The sequence below is a fragment of the Labeo rohita genome, chromosome 4 (genome assembly GCF_022985175.1).
Source record: "Labeo rohita strain BAU-BD-2019 chromosome 4, IGBB_LRoh.1.0, whole genome shotgun sequence".
NCBI lineage: Eukaryota > Metazoa > Chordata > Actinopteri > Cypriniformes > Cyprinidae > Labeo > Labeo rohita.
Window position 1 is genome coordinate 35,482,470 of NC_066872.1, and position 18,434 is coordinate 35,500,903.

The 18,434-nt window shown below is 33.0% G+C and overlaps 1 protein-coding gene across 1 annotated transcript; it reads right to left on the minus strand.

Moving 5' to 3' along the window:
* Nucleotides 1–297: 297 nt before the first annotated feature.
* Nucleotides 298–18,326, minus strand: wif1 (wnt inhibitory factor 1). The gene is made up of 10 exons (XM_051107897.1): nt 18,102–18,326; nt 17,831–17,970; nt 14,229–14,337; nt 13,584–13,724; nt 10,091–10,186; nt 7,620–7,715; nt 7,196–7,291; nt 2,590–2,685; nt 2,257–2,352; nt 298–1,103 (listed from the first exon to the last, which is right to left on the minus strand). Exons 1-10 carry the CDS (start codon nt 18,238–18,240, stop codon nt 973–975), a joined length of 1,140 nt encoding a protein of 379 aa, XP_050963854.1. The 5' UTR covers nt 18,241–18,326; the 3' UTR covers nt 298–972.
* Nucleotides 18,327–18,434: the final 108 nt, after the last annotated feature.

Sequence of the window (18,434 nt, forward strand, 5' to 3'; positions counted from 1 at the left end):
ATCACCTTCAATGAAATGTTAACTCAACAGCCATTGAGTGAGTTGAACAGAACAACCAAATCCATCCAAACTGGAGCCAATTCAAATGAATGAATTTGTTCTTATGAACACGTCAAGGAGAGCTAAAACAGATGAGTCAAATGGACCATTTTTAAGCTTTTATGTGACTTTTTTGAGCTTGACAGACTTAGTCTGAGGTACTTTGTGTTCCACAGAAGAAACAGGATTAGAAAAACACGACAGAACTGACCAAAAATGAACACTTCATCTTCACAGGCTCCATGAAAACATGTTTTAATTGTGTACTGAAGTCACATGAAAAATTAAGACATTTTTGGCATTATGACATCACAAGCAGCTTACGTGCATGTGTTATACATACGTATTAAAACTTTAAGCATAAGCTTAAAGACTGTCTACCCATATCTAAATATATATATATCTATATATTTCAATTTTACATAACATGAATAGGATACATATACAAGAAGCTACTACATAAATGTGATTTGCATGAAAAAGAATGTTAGTGACGATAACAACAACAATATGTTTACTAAATCAGACGAACCACAAGCAACAAGCCAAACACAGCAATCCCAAGAAAAGCCGGATCCGCACCCGGAAGTTTCTGGGATCGTAACGTACACTTCTCCCAGTGATTCGGCGCCACATCTGAAGCTAAACCGCGCAAACATCACAGCCGCTCACCACAAGCATGTGACTCACTCCCCTCTCGGTTGACGCAGGACAGAAGCTCATTGAAGGGTGACTGTGGGAGATATTATATCAAAGGCGCTAGTGTGGTAAAATAAGACACTGTGACTGTACTACAAAAACAAGTCTCGCTCTGAGAAAGCAGCAGTCCAGCTTGGGAGTGTCCCGATGAGGATCGGAAGAGGAGGATAAAAGCTTTGTTCCGGAGAAGGCGATGTTGAAACGGTGGGGCCGTTGGCCTAAAATTTGGAGGTTTTAAACCACATAGTTGGTTTCAGAGGGCTGACTGGATTCAGGCACTTCCTTCGTGTCCTTTGCCGTCACGGGCTGTGACTTAAGTTTGGAACCAGAGACCCGCTGGCTGCTGGAGACTCCTCCACGAAATCCTGGAGGAAGAGAGCAGTTAGATGTGTGCAAGAAAATTGGCTGCTGAAAATGGAAATGGGATTTTCGGTTTTTAGCCAGAGGAGAAAACCTGCTGAAAATACATGGCGCGCTCCACAGAGTGATGCTCCGCTCAGTATTCGGCTCTAGGATTTATTTTAGGAATTTTTATTATTTTTTTAAATTTAGTATCATTAAAAATATTGAGTTGATTTGTCAAGTCTTACAAAACTATTTAATATTAAAATAAATAATTATTAAAAGGCATTTTGGTTTAATTTTTGGCCAAGTGCATCCATAATTTTTGGTTTCGGCCCAGAATTTTCATTTTTTTTTAAAATAAAATAGAAATCATTCTAATATTTTCCCAGTGTTTCCATGTAATCTTTATTTTATTTTATTTTAGTTTAGTTTAGTTTAGTTTAGTTTAGTTTAGTTTAGTTTGTTTTATTTTGGTTTATTTTATATTGTGTTTTTTGTTTGTTTTGTTTTGCTTTGGTTTTGTTTTGGTTTATTTTACAAAGCTGTTTTCATTTAGTTTTTCCCAAAAATCATTCTAAAATTTTCCCAGTCTTTTCACGTAACCTTTTTTTATTTTATTTTATTTTATTTTATTTTAAGCTGTTTTCATTTAGTTTTCCCTAGATATTGTTCTAATATTTTCCCAGTCTTTCCACGTAATCTTTTTTAATTTAATTTATAATTTTTTTTACAAAGCTGTTTTTATTTACTTTTTCCCAGAAAGCATTCTAATATTTTCTCAGTCTTTCCACGTAATCTTTTTATTGTATTTTATTTTATTTTATTTTATTTTATTTTATTTTATTTTATTTTATTTTATTTTATTTTAACAAAGCTGTTTTCATGTAGTTTTCCCCAGAAATCATTCTAATATTTTCCCAGTCTTTCCACGTAATCTTTTTATTTTATTTTATTTCATTTTATTTTAACAAAGCTGTTTTCCATTACTTCAATTTGTTTTCAATCGCATAGCACTCCAAGCTAGTACCGTGAATATCATTTGTCCTGGTACTATTATGGTAATATGTCTCAATATCCATGGTAATACCGTGGCATTAGAGCAGATTTCTTGCTCTAATCCGTTTCCAGGTGGCAGTTAGTATCTTGGCCTTGGGAAAAAGGATGTTGTCTTACTCTTATTGCAGTGACGTCCATGCCAGCCGTCCCTGCACTGGCACCTGTTGGGCTCCACACAGGTCCCGTGTGCTCCACAGCTGGGCTCGCAGACAGCTGCACACACATATACACATACACATTCAGCCATACACAGAGACGCAGTGTTTAGTCTTAGAAACATATCCTGTGCTGCTCAGCAAGCCTGCGCGAGTGGAAATTTAAAGGTGCAATCAAGCACCGACGGTTCATTTTTCAGTGTGTTTATTGTGCGCATGGAGCGATGCTGCGGTGGAACATGTGCTTTTGATCAAACATGTCCACAGTTCTTCTGCCAGGCTGAGATAATCTTACCTTTGGAGCACAAATCGCCATGGTAGCCTTTGCTGCACTTGCATTTGTTCCTCCCCGTGCATTTGCCTCCATTTCTGCACGGCTGTCGACATTTACCTGCGGACGACAAATGTAAAATGCATAACACATGCATCTATCTGTTCATTCATTAATTAATTCATTTATTTATTTATTGCTTCCTTCCTTCTTTCCGTTGGGGTTTTATATCAACTTTATTTCATTATTTTTAAAATCAAATAAAATTATATGTATGTGTGTAAAATATTAAAAAAAATTTAAATTGTTAAGCACACAAGCTAAATTATTTATTTATTTATTTATTTATGTTTTTTCAGAATTTAATTTTATTATTTTTATGCCATTTTTAATGCAATTTTGCATTCATAACTGAATATAAGGCAAAAATATTAAACAGTATGTATTAATATTGTATTAATATTTATCTAAATGTATTTATAGAAGATGTACAATGTACATTTTGCAGTGCACTTGAAAGTCAAATTTATTTTATTATTTTTAAAATATAATAAAACTATATAATTTATTATATCAAAATGATGCAAATATCTTATATAAATTTGAATTTATATTTTTAAGCATAAAAAAATATTTTTTATTAGATCTCAGAATCAAGCTTATTTTTTTATTTTTTATGCAATTTCTATTAATTTTGCTTATCAAGCTACAGTAACTGTTCTTGCTTTAGGGATGGTTAGATATTTTTTACTGATTATAAGACAAAAATATTAAACATTATGTAATAATATTATATACTGCATGTTATATTTATATAAATATATTTATAGAAAATATACAATGTACATTTTGCAGTGCACTTAAGTTTATTTATATATAAACTTAACATTATTTTTTATTATTATTTTTATTATTTTTAAAATATAATAAAATTATATACATTATATATAAATACATATATAGAAAATGTACAATGTACATTTTGCAGTGCACACCAAATGTATATATTTATTTATTTCATTAGGGTTTTATACAGTATCAACTTTGACTTAATTATATATAAAATTGAATAAAATTATATATTTATTTATGTAAAATAATCATTTGTATTTTTAAGCACAAAAAAAATTACATTTATTGGGGTTTTCAAAATCAAGCTCATTTTATTTTTATTATTTTTATGCAATTTTTAATGCAATTTTGCTTCTCATGCTACAGTATGATCTTGCTTTACTGAAGACAGACAAAAATATTAAATATTTGTAATATTATATTGCATGTTATATTTATATAATTACATTTATAGAAAATATACAATGCACATTTTGCAGTGCACGCAAATGTTTATTTATGTATTTATTGTGCTAATTTAATAAAATTATATTTATGTAAAACATTACATTTAAATTTACATTTTTATTCACACAAAATTTATTTATTGTGGTTTTCAGAATCAAGCTTGTTTTATTTTATTATTTTTTTAATGCAAATTTGCTTGTCAAGCTACAGTAACTGATCTTGCTTTCGGGTTGTTTCAATATTTTTACTGACAAAATATTAAATATTACGTATCATGCTATATTTACATAAATCTATATATAGAAAATATACAATGTACATTTTGCAGTGCACACGAATGTTATTTATTTATTCCACTGGGGTTTTACACAGTTTCAACTTTATTTTATTAATAAATCTAATTTATTTATTGAAATATTAAGTTTGAATGAATTTATTTATTTATTTTTTTGTAGTGTAAAAACACACATGGGCAGATGATGTACAGAAAAGCATAGTAAACTAAATTAAACACAAAAAAAGGAAATTCAATGCTTATAAAAACAAAAGCAGGGGCACACAGGTGGACAGACCCTTTCCAAACACTCTGGGATCCTCTTACACCTGCATATTTGATTAAGATCAACTAAATTTCAGCGGCTTCTTTGTTCCTTGACAAATCAGTGAAATCCATACCCATGAAACCAGACAAAGACGGGGGACGTCTTTACATAACATGACCTCAACGGGACTCCGGGCGTTTATGTCACAGCCCGTTTTGACAGGGAACACAATACTGTAGCGGATCAGACGGCAACAACTGGCCTAATGCTATTAAAATGTTACAGAGATGTTACTTCAATATTTTCTCTTCCCTCCCTTTTAGACCAAACGCCTCTGAATACTGCAACACTTCCTGCCTTTGAACAGGAAAGGATGAAATTCGGGGTCAAAGAGGAGTTGTTTAAACATCAACGAAACAGACTACAGACCTTTGAAGCGAAGAAAGTATGTATATATAATTGTTATCACCCTCAAAGGAAACCTCAATGTCCTAAATGGCATTTATCTCAAAACGTGAACTTAATTTTAGTAAGAAAGTAAAACACTTTCAGTGCATGGCCAAAGATAAAACGCCACACTGCTTGAGTGCATGTGAGCTCATGAGGTTGTTATTAGCGATTAGGGTGACAACACAACTGCATTACATCCTGTGTTTGCCCATGTAGGTGCCGGCCCATTTAACACTAATGTGAGAACACACTTCACTTAGGAAGTTTACTTGGAGAACTGCTCTGAGGGCAATTTGTGGAAGTGAGCCTATTACTGCCAAAGAACAACAACGCGGCTTTCCCTTTGAAAGATGATGATAATAGTGTAACAGCCAGTTAATATTCTACGTTAGAAGTTAATAGAGCTGTTTAGTGAAGTTGGCATTTTTGAGTCATAGGTTCAGGAATTTCTAATAGGTTTTTTAATGGTAGTTTTTGAGTTATGAGTGAAATAAAAGCTGTTGTTTGCATTTTATTATGCAATTTATTTCTATGATGCAAAGCTGAATTTTCAGGATCATTACTCCAGTCTTCAGTGTCATATGATCCTTCAGAAACCATTCTGATATGCTGATTTGGTGCTCAGAAATGCATTTCCTATGGTCTTAAATGTTAAAAACAGCTTAATAAGATCTGTTGTTATAATATAAATGTCTTTACTGTCACTTTTGATCACTTTAATGTATTCTTGCTGAATAAAACCTTAAACCTGAAAAAAATGTCTTAAATAAAATAAAATAAGATTTAAAAAATCGATGAAATAAAAATAAAATAATAAAAAATTAAATAAATAAATACTATTTTATTTTATTTAACCAATTAATGGTTTTATTCAGCAAGAATGCATTAAAGTGACCAGTAAAGACAATAGTATAAATAACAATAAATTTTCATTTAAAAAATAAGTTCTTCTCAACTTCCTTTTTAGTATTAAAATAAAATAAAAAATATATATATCTGTATATATCTATATATCTATATCTATATATCTATATCTATATATATATATACTATTTTATTTAATTTTATTTGAGAATTGAATGGTTTAATTCAGCAAGCATGCATTAAAGTGATTAAAAAATGTGTTTATTTTATTTTATTTAAGAAATTAATGGTTTTATTCAGAAAGAATGCATTAAAGTGATCCAAAATATATTTTATTTTATTTAAGAAATTACTGGTTACTTTATTTTATTTTATTTTATTTTATTTTAGACATAAATGTTTTTTTTTCAGCAAGAATGTATTAAAGCGACCAAAAGTGACAATAAAGACATTTATAATATAACAATACATTTTCATGTAAAAAAATAAGTTCTTCTCAACTTCCTTTTTAATATTAAAATAAAAATAAAAAAATTATATGCTATTTTATTTTATTTGAGATTAATGGTTTAATTCAGCAAGCATGCATTAAAGTGATTAAAAAATGTGTTTATTTTATTTTGTTTTATTTAAGAAATTAATGGTTTTATTCATCAAGAAAGCATTAAGGTGATAAAATATATTTTGTTTTATTTAAGAAATTAGTGGTTTTATTCAGCAAAAATTTTATTTTATTTTAAATAAAATAAATACAATACAAAACAATACAATATATAAACACAATAAAGTAAAAAAGAAAAGAAAAAAAAGAAAAAATATATACTATTTAATTTTTGTAAAAAATTAATGGTTTTATTCAGCATTAAAGTGATCAAAAATTATTTTATTTAGTAAATTAATGGTTTTATTCAGTAAGAATGCATTAAAGTAATCAAAAATATATTTTATTTGTATTATATTTAAGAAATTAATGGTTTTATTCAGCAAAAAATAAAAGAAAGAAAGAAAGAAAGAAAAAAGAAAATAAAAAATATATATATACTATTTTATTTTATTTAAGAAAATAATGGTTTTCAACAAGAATGCATTAATGTGATCACAAAATATTCTTCTATTTTATTTTATCTAAGAAATTAATGGTTTTATTCAGCAAGAATGCATTAAAGTGATTAAAAGTGACAGTAAAGACATTTATAATATAACAATAGATTTTCATTTAAAAATTAAGTTCTTCTCAACTTCCTTCCAAAGTAAAATAAAATAAAATAAATACTTTTGAACATTATTTCATAAAGACATTATTTCATAGTAGCTGCAGTTCAACAACTTTTCTTCCCCTAAAAACCCATTTAATTTTTTTTTCATTGCAAATTGGTTTGATTCACTTTATATCACTTTTCATTTATTCTGTTATTGTTGTCTGACTACAGTTTGTTCCTTTCACAGTTAATGAAGATGCATATAGCCAAACTCACTGAGCTCACAGCGACTCCCTTCAAAGCCGACGGCACAGATGCATTTGCCAGGATGGAAACACGTCCCTCCATTCAAACAGGTGGTGCTGCAGTTAGCTGTTATTGTAGAAAAAACAACGCCAAGTCAATGAACACGTCACAAACTACAAAGAGAAATGACGCACAAACAATTTGTGCTTTATTTATTTACGTAACATTTCATGGCTTTGACCTTTTGGTCTACATCATTTAGGAACAGCTGTAAAAAAAGAATTTCCAGACCATTTCCTGGTTAATCAGTCATATTAAACCTTTTATTAATATGTATTTAAAGCCCTCATGTGTACTTTTGTGTATTATATGTATTTTCTACAGCATGTTTTAGTCAAGTTCAAGTTTCCACAATAACAGCACATTTGATACAGGTAAATTTGATACAACTAACCTCTCTCACAGCTGGGTCCAAAGTAGCCCGGAGGACATATACACACACCAGGACTCATACACAGACCACCGTTCAGACATCTTGGGGAACACAGGGCTAAAAACAAAAAGAGAGGAAAAAATGTTAGTTATGCCATAATATACTTAATTTGTAGCAGCTCATCCCACATGATTTAAACTGTCTTAATGCAAAATAAAAATGAATCTTTCCAGGGCAAAATATATTATAGTTAAGTGCTAGTTTTAAGTTAAAACTACACTTATTCAACTTCTCACAGCTATTGTTGTTGAAGAATGGAAGGATAATTTGGGCTGCAGGTTTTCTTGATACGCGAAGCACAAATCTTTGTGGTTTTGGCAGCGACGCAGGCGAAAACAAATCAGCCAAGAGCTGTATTGGATGAAAGGTGTTTTGTGGAAGCGGTTTAGGTACAAACACAGCTACAATGAGGATATTGAAAACATTTTCAGCGTCTAATGGAAGCCTTTTTTGGTAAACCACTCTTTAAAGTTGTAAATAGATGAAAAACACATGTTTGTGCCTCCCAACCTGCTGGGTAATTCATATATAAGAAACCTTCTAGAATACATGCGCGCTCCATTCTTTCATCTAAAGTAGAACGTAGCCGGCTTAACCACGCTTTGTAATTTGCACAAGGCATTTTGGGAAGTGATGCCCTGAGGTTGAGTATAATCATCATCATAATAAACTATATGCACTCGCTTGTTTCCAAAGGAGGCTCGTCTTTCTGAGAAAAGAGTTTTGTAGAATACACTTCGCTTATTTTTTATGAACCTATTTGGAGACTTTATGACAATGTTCTACATTCTCATACTATTGATAAAACTCAAATATTTAAATGATATAAATATTATATTTAATTTAGTTGTTCATCCAAAAATGAAAATTACCCCACGATTAACTCACCCTCAAGCCATCCTGGGTGTATATGACTTTCTTCTTTCAGACAAATAAAATCGGAGTCGGAGCATCCATCCATCATGAAAAGTGCTCCACGCAGCTCCATGGGGTTATTAAAAGCCTTCTGAAGCAAAATGATGCGTTTGTGTGAGAAAAATATCTTTATTAGGATCTTTAGAAACCGTAATCTCTAGCTTCCGCTAACTGTTGTACACACGTTTATGAGAGAGTGGCGTTCCAGCGTATGACATAGGATGTACGTGTACCCCAAGCTCCAGTGAGAATACGCTAGTCTCGCAAGAACCATGTTTTGTTTACAGCAAAGGAAAATCAGTCTCCTCTTGGCTCATATCAAAATTTATAGATAATATTCTCACGCCCTTGTCATCCAAGTTCATGTCTTTCTTTCTCCAGTCGATAAAAAATGATGTTTTTTGGGGAAAACATTTCAGGATTTCTCTCCATATAGTAGACTTCTATGGTGCCTGCGGGTTTGAACTTCCAAAATGTCGTTTAAATGTTTCAAAGGGCTCTAAACGATCCCAGACGAGAAAGGGTCTTATCTAGTGAAATGATTGGCTGTTTTCTAAACATATTGACAATTTATATACGTTTTAACCTCAGATGCTCATCTTGTCTAGCTCAGCGTGAACTCTGTGTATTCCGGTTCAAGACAGTTAGGGTATGTTGAAAAACTCCCATCTCATTTTCTCCTCCAACTTCAAAATCGTCCTATATTGCTGCAGAAGTACCAACTCAGTGTTTACAAAGTGAACGTGCAAAGAAGAACAAACGCCCTTTGCAAAAAAAGGTAAAACGGCGATGTAGGACGATTTTGAAGTTGGAGGAGAAAATTGACATGGATTACACAGTGTTCACGCAGAGCTAGACAAGACAAGCATTTGAGGTTAAAATATATTTAAATTGTAATTTTTTTCAGAAAATGATCAATCATTTAGCTAAATAAGATCCTTCTTCCTCGGCTGGGATCGTTTAGAGCCCTTTGAAGCTGCATTTAAACTGCATTTTGGACGTTCAAACTCGCGGGCACCATAGAAGTCCACTATAATAATTTTTTATTAAAAAAACATAATTTCATATCGACTGAAGAAAGACATGAACATCTTGGATGACAAGGCCGTGAGTAAATTATCTATAAATTTTTGTTCTGGAAGTACACTTCTTTCTTCACAAAAGCTAGAGATTAAAATTATTACATTTTTAAATATGGGTGCTTTTCTTACACAAATGCATCGATTCACGTCAGAAGCCTTTATTAGCCTTCCAGAGTTGTGTAGAGTGCTTTTTATGATGGATGGATGCACTTTATTGGACTTCAAAATTTCAACACCCATTCACTGCCATTATAAAGCTTGAAAGAGCCAGGACATTTTTTTTATATAACTCTGATTGCATTAGTCTGAAAAAAGAAAGTCATATACACCTAGGATGGATTGAGGGTGAGTACATCAAGGGGTAATTTTCATGTTTGGATGTTTAACTTTGTACATTAGTAATTTTGTCTTTATGTGTCTTCTAAATATGGTTACCTTTCTCACAGTGAATGCCGTAAAACCCATCCTGACATTCGCAGACCTGCCGTTCATTGCAATATCCTCCATTGCGGCAGCCACCAGGGCACTTTGCTTCAGAAAGAGGAGACATTAATGGTGAGAACATTTCCTTTCCTTTTTTTTCATCTTAACCAAACGCTTCATAACTTACTCCCTTCCTACGCCACTTCAAGGACATCAAATGCAGAGAAAAGTTTGAAAACCAGTGAATTCAGTAACAGTACTTCCTTCAAAAGAACTGACACCAGCACATAAGAAGAAAAAAAGGCTTTGAGGTGAAACCACAATGTCACCACTTTGTCAAATGCAATGTGGCCCTGCATACTGTTGCAGATATGTTTCTTTAAAGACGTATAGTTTAGTGTACTTGACATTCTGTCATCATTTACTCACCCTCATGTGTTTTAAAACCTATATGACTTTGTTTTCTCTGTGAAAAACAAAATGAGAGGTTCAGCAGAATGTCCAAGCTGCCCTTTTCAGTGAAAACGTCACAATTTGGGTCTGTTCTTCATATAAAGCTTCAAAAATGCTCGGAAAGTAGGGCTGGAAAGTCATATGGACCACTTTTATTGCTCTTAGTCCCCATTCGTTCTCATTATATGTTAAACATTTCCTTTTGTGTTTTTGTCAAGTTTGAAATGACATAAAGGTGTGTACACTCTTAAAAATAAAGGCTTTCTGCAGTGATGCCATAGATGAACCATTTTTGGTTCCCCAAAGAACTTTTCAGTGAACAGTTCTTAAAAGAACCATTTTCAAGAACATTTTAAAGATCTAAAAAACCTTTTTCCACTATAAAGACCTTTTCTGCATTTAAAAGATTCCATGGATGTTCAAGGTTCTTCATGGAACCAACGATGCCAATAAGTGTAAATAATGTCATAATGTGAATTATTGGTTAAATCCCAATGCAGTTTTTCCATGAAACTGTTGCTGGATGTTCTTAAAAATGATCCTCAGAAAGAGGATAAACTGGAACGTGTTAAGCTATATTAACTACGTCAACGTCATTTTGTCCTGTGGGTGAAATTCAAGCAGCCAGACTTTAAAAAAACAAGTTGTGAGTACTAGTCATTAAGGCACCCTCAGCTGTCACTAGGAAACACTTTGCTTCCTCCCTGCGGGGTGGCTTCAGACAGATGGACCATTTGATCTGTGAAGTCTACACGCCGAATGGAGAGGGGTGGAGAAGGGTGTGTAGGGGAATGCAACACCGTGAGGTTAGTGTGTGTGAGAGAAGGGAGGGGGGGATCAGAGAAAAACATAACACGCTCATTCTAAAGGGCTGCAGCTGGCAGGATTCACATGACCTCATGAGCCAGCGATGGCTTTGTGGATGAGGTTGAGAGTCACCCGTACCATGATCTCTCCTTCTCTCTCTCTTACCAACTACTCTTAAACTAAAGCGAGACGAGACAAAACATTCTCATTCGTGGTTCCTACACTCTTAAAAATAAAGGTTCTTTATTGGCATTGATGATTCCATAAAGAACCTTGAACATCCATGGAACCTTTCAAATGCAGAAAAGTTTCTTTATAGTGGAAAAAGGTTCTTTAGATTTTTTTAAAGTTCTTCAAAATGGTTCTTTTAAGAACTGTTCACTGAAAGGTTCTTTGGGGAACCAAAAATCTTCTACGTTCTTCTGTGGCATCACTGCAAAATCACCCTTTTAGAACCTTTATTTTTAAGAGTATGAGAAAGAAAAATCACGCATAAGATCTCTTTAATATCTTAATTGTTTCTTCTAAAGCAAATAAAGATTTAGTAAAGTCTTCCAGTCTTTCTCTTGAGGAAAAGACATCAGTTTCATGAGTTTGTGGTCAGCAAGATTTTTAAATGTTTTTGAAAACAAATCTCAAAAATACAGTAAAACAGCAATACTGTGAAATATTAATACATTTTTTGTTATTTTACTATTTTTTAACACATAATTTATTAATGTGATGGCAAAGCTGAATTTTCAACAGTCATACCTTTAGTTTTAGGTGTCACATGATCCTTTATCGTTTTAACATGCTGATTTCTCAAGAAACATTTCTTATTATTCTTATTATTATTATCATCAATGTTGAAAATGGTTGTGCTACTTAATATTTTTGTGGAAACTGCATTTTTCATTATTCTTTGAAGAACAGAAAGTGTATATATATATATATATATATATATACATACAAAATAGAAATCATTTGTAACATTATGTCTTTACTGTCACTTTTGGCTTATGTTGTGCTGCATAAAATATTAATTTTCTTTAAGGAAAAAAAAACTTACTGACCCCAAACATTAAAAAGTAATGATTCAGATCTCAATAATGCAAGATAAGATAAACTACATTTAACTTACATATCTATACTTATATGTCAAACATCCCATTTGTGTCTATTTATATTTTATTATAGAAGAAAAACTGAGATAATGTGAGTTGAATGTGCTTGATAACTTTCTGAGCGATAAAAAAAAAATACAAAATGTTCTTTTAACATTCTATCTCTGTATTTAAAAAATGTATTTAGTTACCACTTGTAGTACACTTGAACCCACTAGTGTATGAAAGAGGGGTTCAAGTGTACTACAAGTGGTAACTAAATACATTTTTTTAAATACACAGTATGTTAAAAGCACATTTTAGTTTATATTCATGGTTTCCCAAAATACAGTTAAGGTCAAAAGTTTACATACACCTGCAGAATCTGCAAAATGTTAGCTGTCTAATCCCTTTCCAGCAATGACTGTATGATTTTGAGATCTATCTTTTTACACTGAGGACAATTTAGGGACTTACACGCAACTATTACAAAAGGTTCAAATGCTCACTGATGCTCCAGAAGGAAAAACGATGCATTAAGAGACGGGGGTGAAAACTTTTGAACAGAATGAAGATGTGTTCATTTTTCCTATTTATTTTCATTTAGTACTGCCCTTCAGAAGCTACAGAAGATGCTTACATGTTTCCTAGAGTTAAAAATAAGTTAAATTGACACTGATCTTCAAATTCCAAAAGTTTTCACCCCCCAGCTCTTAATGCATCGTGTTTCCTTCTGGAGCATTAGTGAGAGTTTGAACCTACTGTAATAGTTGCATATGAGTCCCTCAGTTGTTCTCAGTGTGAAAAGATAGATCTCAAAATCATAAAGTTATTGTTGGAAAGGATTAAAATACACAAAAAAACGCTGATAATTAACATTTTGCAGATTCCACAAGGTGTATGTAAACTTTTGACCTCAACTGCAGCACATTTGAGTACACTTTGATGTTCTTAAAAAGTACTGAAGAATCATTTTCAGTATCTTAAGTTAAAATTAGTGTGTGAAAATAGAGCACTTTAAGTACCTTACGAAAGTGCACTTATTTTCACCTGGGATGTCTGATACATGATTCTGTATATAATACTGATTCTCTTTTAAACCACACAATCATTTTGTGCATCAGCATCTAAGGTTAGACTACCATGTTTGAAAAACTCACCTCTCTGGCACGTTTTAAAGAAGATAGCGTTGTGTGGCGTCCTCAGGATGATGTTTCCTCCAGCATCCATCACTAGGATGGTCACCTCAAATGCTGCCACCCCATCCTGGTCACCTCTGCATGGGAAGCCCACCTGGACCACTGAGTACACAAAAGCCCTTCTGATTACTTAACCTTAAGCATTTATGTTCCACAGGTCACACGGGATATAATAATCATCTTTTAAAATGTGACTTAGATTACAGTATTCATCATCAGTTTTTAAAAGGGACAGTTCACCCAAAAATGAAAATTCTGTCATCATTTTCTCACCCTCAAGTTGTTCCAAACCTGTTTGAGTTTCTTTAGTGTGTTGAACACAAAGGAAGATATTTTAAAGAATGTTGGTTGATGGTAGCCATTGACTTACATAGTATGGAAAAAAATACTATGGAAGTCAATGGCTGCCGTCAACTTTTTGTTACGAACATTCTTCAGAAGATCTTCTTTCGTGTTAAATAGAAAAAAGAATCTTGTACAGGTGTGGAAAAAGTAGAAGGTAAATGACAGACGTTTCATTTTTGGGTGAGCTTTCCCTTTAAGAGGGAAAACTAAAACCACAGTAATAGAAAAACAAATAAATAAAAGACAAGAACAAAAGCGTACCAGAGGCTTTGTGTGGCACTGATCCTAAAAGAGGAACGTTGACGGTAGGGTCATCCATAATGTCTTTATCCAATGAGCGCAGAGTCTGAAACTCATAAAAGTACTCTGCCTAAATAAAAGAAAAAAGATAAACAGAGGTTAACTTTGTTTTAAACTTCAAAGAAGTAGTGTATAAATTTGCATAAAGAGGGGCGTTTGGGACAATGGCACAAAAAAGGTTGCATGTGGTTCGTGACAGGAGCACATATACATCTGTAAAGAGTAAAAAAGAGGGTTTCCGGGTATCCTTAAGTTTGCAAAGCAATCAATTTCCTCCGAAAGAAGCGCAGCTTCGCTCTCTAACTAATGACCTCAACCTTTTGAGAGTTACACACTTGTGAGGACAGCCGTGATGGCGAGGCCAAACACAAACTGTCCCAAAAGGAGATGAAAGCGAAGGAGACGGCTCTTTTTTCTCCCCTTTCTTTTTTCTGCTCTCTAGATTTCGGAGTGTAAAAGCTGGCCAGCGTTTGATGAAGGCAAAAGTACACAAGCTGTGTGGAGAGCTTAGCTAATCCTACAGCTGAATGGTAATAACCAACACAGATAACTCTCGCCGCCAGCCTTTTATGCCGGAGACCTTTGTTCTAAAGCTTCAGCGGCCGTCTTTGAAGCTAACTGGGGCCAGGACAGAGTGGGCCCTTCTCTTTTTCCTCCCTATCCCTCCCCTTGCTATTTTAATTTCTCCCTCTTGCTGCTCTTTCGTCAAGTCAACATGCCATTCACGGATTATGATCCCGGTGTGCAAAGATAGATCATTCGTGAAAAGAGATTCCTGTACAATCCACCCAAAAGTTGTGAATGAAGCCGTGGTGCACCTAAGAGCATCTCAGATCTAGTTTAAATAATGAGATTTTTTTTTAATGGAAAATTGTTGCATAAGCGTTAAGTGAGTTTGATTATTCATGGTATTACAAAATATGTTTACATTGATTTTAAAATGTATATGCATTCAAAAAAAGTAGTTTTCTCCTTGCTGTTGTCACATTTGTGACCCTGGACCACAAAACCAGTCTTAAATAGCACGGGTATATTTGTACCAATAGCCAACAATACATTGTTTGGCTCAAAATTATTGATTTTTCTTTTATGCAAAAAATCATTAGGATATTAAGTAAAGATCATGCTCCATGAAGATATTTTGTACATTTCCTACCATAAATATATCAAAACTTAATTTTTGATTAGTAATATGCATTGCTAAGAACTTCATTTGGACAACTTTGAAGGAGATTTTCCAAGTATTTAGATTTTTTTGCACCCTCAGATTTTCAAATATTTGTCATATGATGCATACGTCTCAAAAAAAAAAAAAAAAAGACCCTGGTTTTGTGGTCCAGGGTCGGAAATTAAAATATACATTGATATATTTTTCTGCATTAGTGTTTTTAGAAGGAATCATGAGAAGCAAGAAGTTTTAAAAGATTTCCTCTCTGAGATCTGAAAGATTATTATTATTTTAAAAGTTGTAAAAGTTGCAATGGATATGCATTCAAAAATAGCACTTTTCTTCTTGCTGTTGTCATATTTATTTGCTAACTTGGGTTCGTAAAGCTGCTTTGGAAAAATATTTTTCCAAAAAGTGACATCAAAGTCAATCAAAAGCTGTCAGCTTAATACAAATAAATGTACAATTACAATATAAAAGCTTTTTTGTATGTTGGCCTAATTGTTTTTATCACTATTATTATTTTATTTTTATTATTTCGTTATATAATGCATAAAACTGTTCATACACAGTATAAGTGTGACCACAAAACCAGTCGTAAGTTGCATGGGTATATTTGTAGCAATAGCCAAAAATGAACTGTATGGGTTAAAATAGTCGATTTTTCTTTTATGCCAAAAATCATTAGGATATTAAGTAAAGATCATATTCCATATTTCCTACCGTAAATATATCAAAACTTAATTTTTGATTAGTGCATTGAATATGCATTGCTAACAACTTCATTTGGACAACTTAAAGGTGATTTTCTCAATATTTCGATTTTTTTGCACCCTCAGATTCCAGATTTTCAAATAGTTGCATCTCAGCCAAACCATACATCAATGGAAAGCTTATTTATTCTCAATTTTTTTTTTTTAAAAATGACCCTTATGACTGGTTTTGTGGTCCAGGGTCACAAATTGAAATATACATGGCTATATTTTTCTGCCTTAATGTTTTTACAAGGAATCCTGAGAACCAAGAAGTTTTAAAAGATTTCCTCTCTGAGATCTAAAAGATTTCCTTTCTGATTTTAGTCATGTAATTTGTAATGAATACCAGATACTGGCTATTTGGGTCCTTCTGTAAGAAAAAAAACAACATGATATTATGAAACCTTGGGGAAAAGCTCTGTAGGGTAAAAATCATTTGCCACTGTTTCTGCCAAACCCATAATGAATTACAAAGAAGATCAACAAGCAGTAACAACACAACACAAAGTGATTCCAAATGGAGGTTTCGTTGTTTAATAAAGCGCGGGCTCTGGCACGCGTGCTCGCAGTGCACTGATGACGACCCAGATGTTTGGCACATGCATGTGGAGGCGCGCTCACGTGGCGGGGCCGCGCTTTGATCCGCGTGCCACTTTAAAACACCAACATGCAAAATACCACAAGAACTGAAATGACATTTTTCCTTTGAAATTAGGCCAATATGCGACACAGATTCGGTTTACAACATTAAAATGCAAAAATATTTTATTTATTTAGAACTTGTTTTCAGTAAAAGTACTTTAAAACATGATCAATTCAACTGAGAATCTTTGATTTTTTTTTTTTTTTAACAATTATCAATTATCATAAATATTATTGGATCCATATGAAATTGAAATTGTGACCCTGGACCACAAAACCAGTCTTAAGCAGCACAGGTATATTTGTAGCAATAGCCAAAAATACACTGAATGGGTCAAAATGATCAATTTTTCTTTTATGCCAAAAATCATTAGGATATTAAGTAAAAATCATGTTCCATGAACATATTTTGTAACTTTCCTACCATAAATATATCAAAACTTAATTTTTGATTAGTAATATGCATTGCTTGGGCAACTTTAAAGGTGATTTTCTTAATTTTGTTTGCACTTAGATTTCAGATTTTCAAATAGTTGTTTGTTTCAAAAAGTTTTCAGATGATGTATAAATCTTAATTTAAAGAAATTGATCCTTATGACTGGTTTTGTGATCCACAATTAATTTTTTAATGTTAAATTAATGTATGATCTTGTTTAGATATTTTACATGTAAACTAAGAAATATAACAATAATAATAAATATAAGAAATGCATATAATTAACAGGATATTTCACATTTTCCCATGTATTTCAGATACTGGCTACTGTATAATTATAAAATACACCATTTACACCAACATGTTAATCATAAAAATGAATGAAAACTTGAAAACACGTACACATAAGGGAAAAAACAAACTTAATTCAACAACTCTGCATATCCAGTAGCTTAAATAAAGTTGTTTTAAGGATGTTTAGAATTTTTAATTGCATAAGACGGCATCTGAAGCTTAAAATCTGTAATTTGTCCCTAAAAAGAATAAAAAAGTTTTACAGTACCTGATCTGTGGCTTGCCAGGTGAAGTTCACGTGGTGGATATTGACAGGTATTGCTGGCATTCGTTGTTGTGCTTTCCTGAAGTCGTGTGTGAATGGGGCCATTTTGCCTTCGGACACTATTAAAATATCCTCCTCAAAACCTGTTGGATAAAACATTAAGCATTCACACGTCTCTCATAGAAAAACTGAGCTGTTATACACTGGCTTGGTTTGCACTTGGGCTCTAATAACATTAACGTGCCGGTACAGTAACCACGCTAAACACTATTACCAATTAATATTCTTGCTTGATTGGCATCAATCCACATGTACATGCTTCCTTGCTCTTGGGCAGCTTCCATTAGACCCCCTAAAAGCAGAAGAAAGCACGTTTTAAGGTGCAGTTGAACAGCAGGCGTCCTGAAAGCCATCCTTTGCTTTATTTAAAGTGTATTGGCCGGCTTGCTGGCTCTCTTCTCTCGCTCCAATCCCGTGCACTAAATGTGTCTCGAGTGAGTCTTCAATTGACAGAATGATTCGCGCGGACTGCTCCGCGAGCTACTTGTACGCAGCAGGAGCTGCAATTCACAGATTTCGCCACGAGGTGGCGTGGTTTAATACGAGG

Excerpts from the sequence above, each read along its gene's own strand:
- wif1 (XM_051107897.1), bottom strand. The coding sequence starts at position 18,240 with ATGGCTTTCAGGACGCCTGCTGTTCAACTGCACCTTAAAACGTGCTTT. Across the intron at positions 10,187-13,583 it reads CTTTAAAACGTGCCAGAGAG|CAAAGTGCCCTGGTGGCTGC; the intron begins GTGAGTTTTTCA and ends CTCTTTCTGAAG. Across the intron at positions 7,292-7,619 it reads TGGACCCAGCTGTGAGAGAG|CTAACTGCAGCACCACCTGT; the intron begins GTTAGTTGTATC and ends CTACAATAACAG.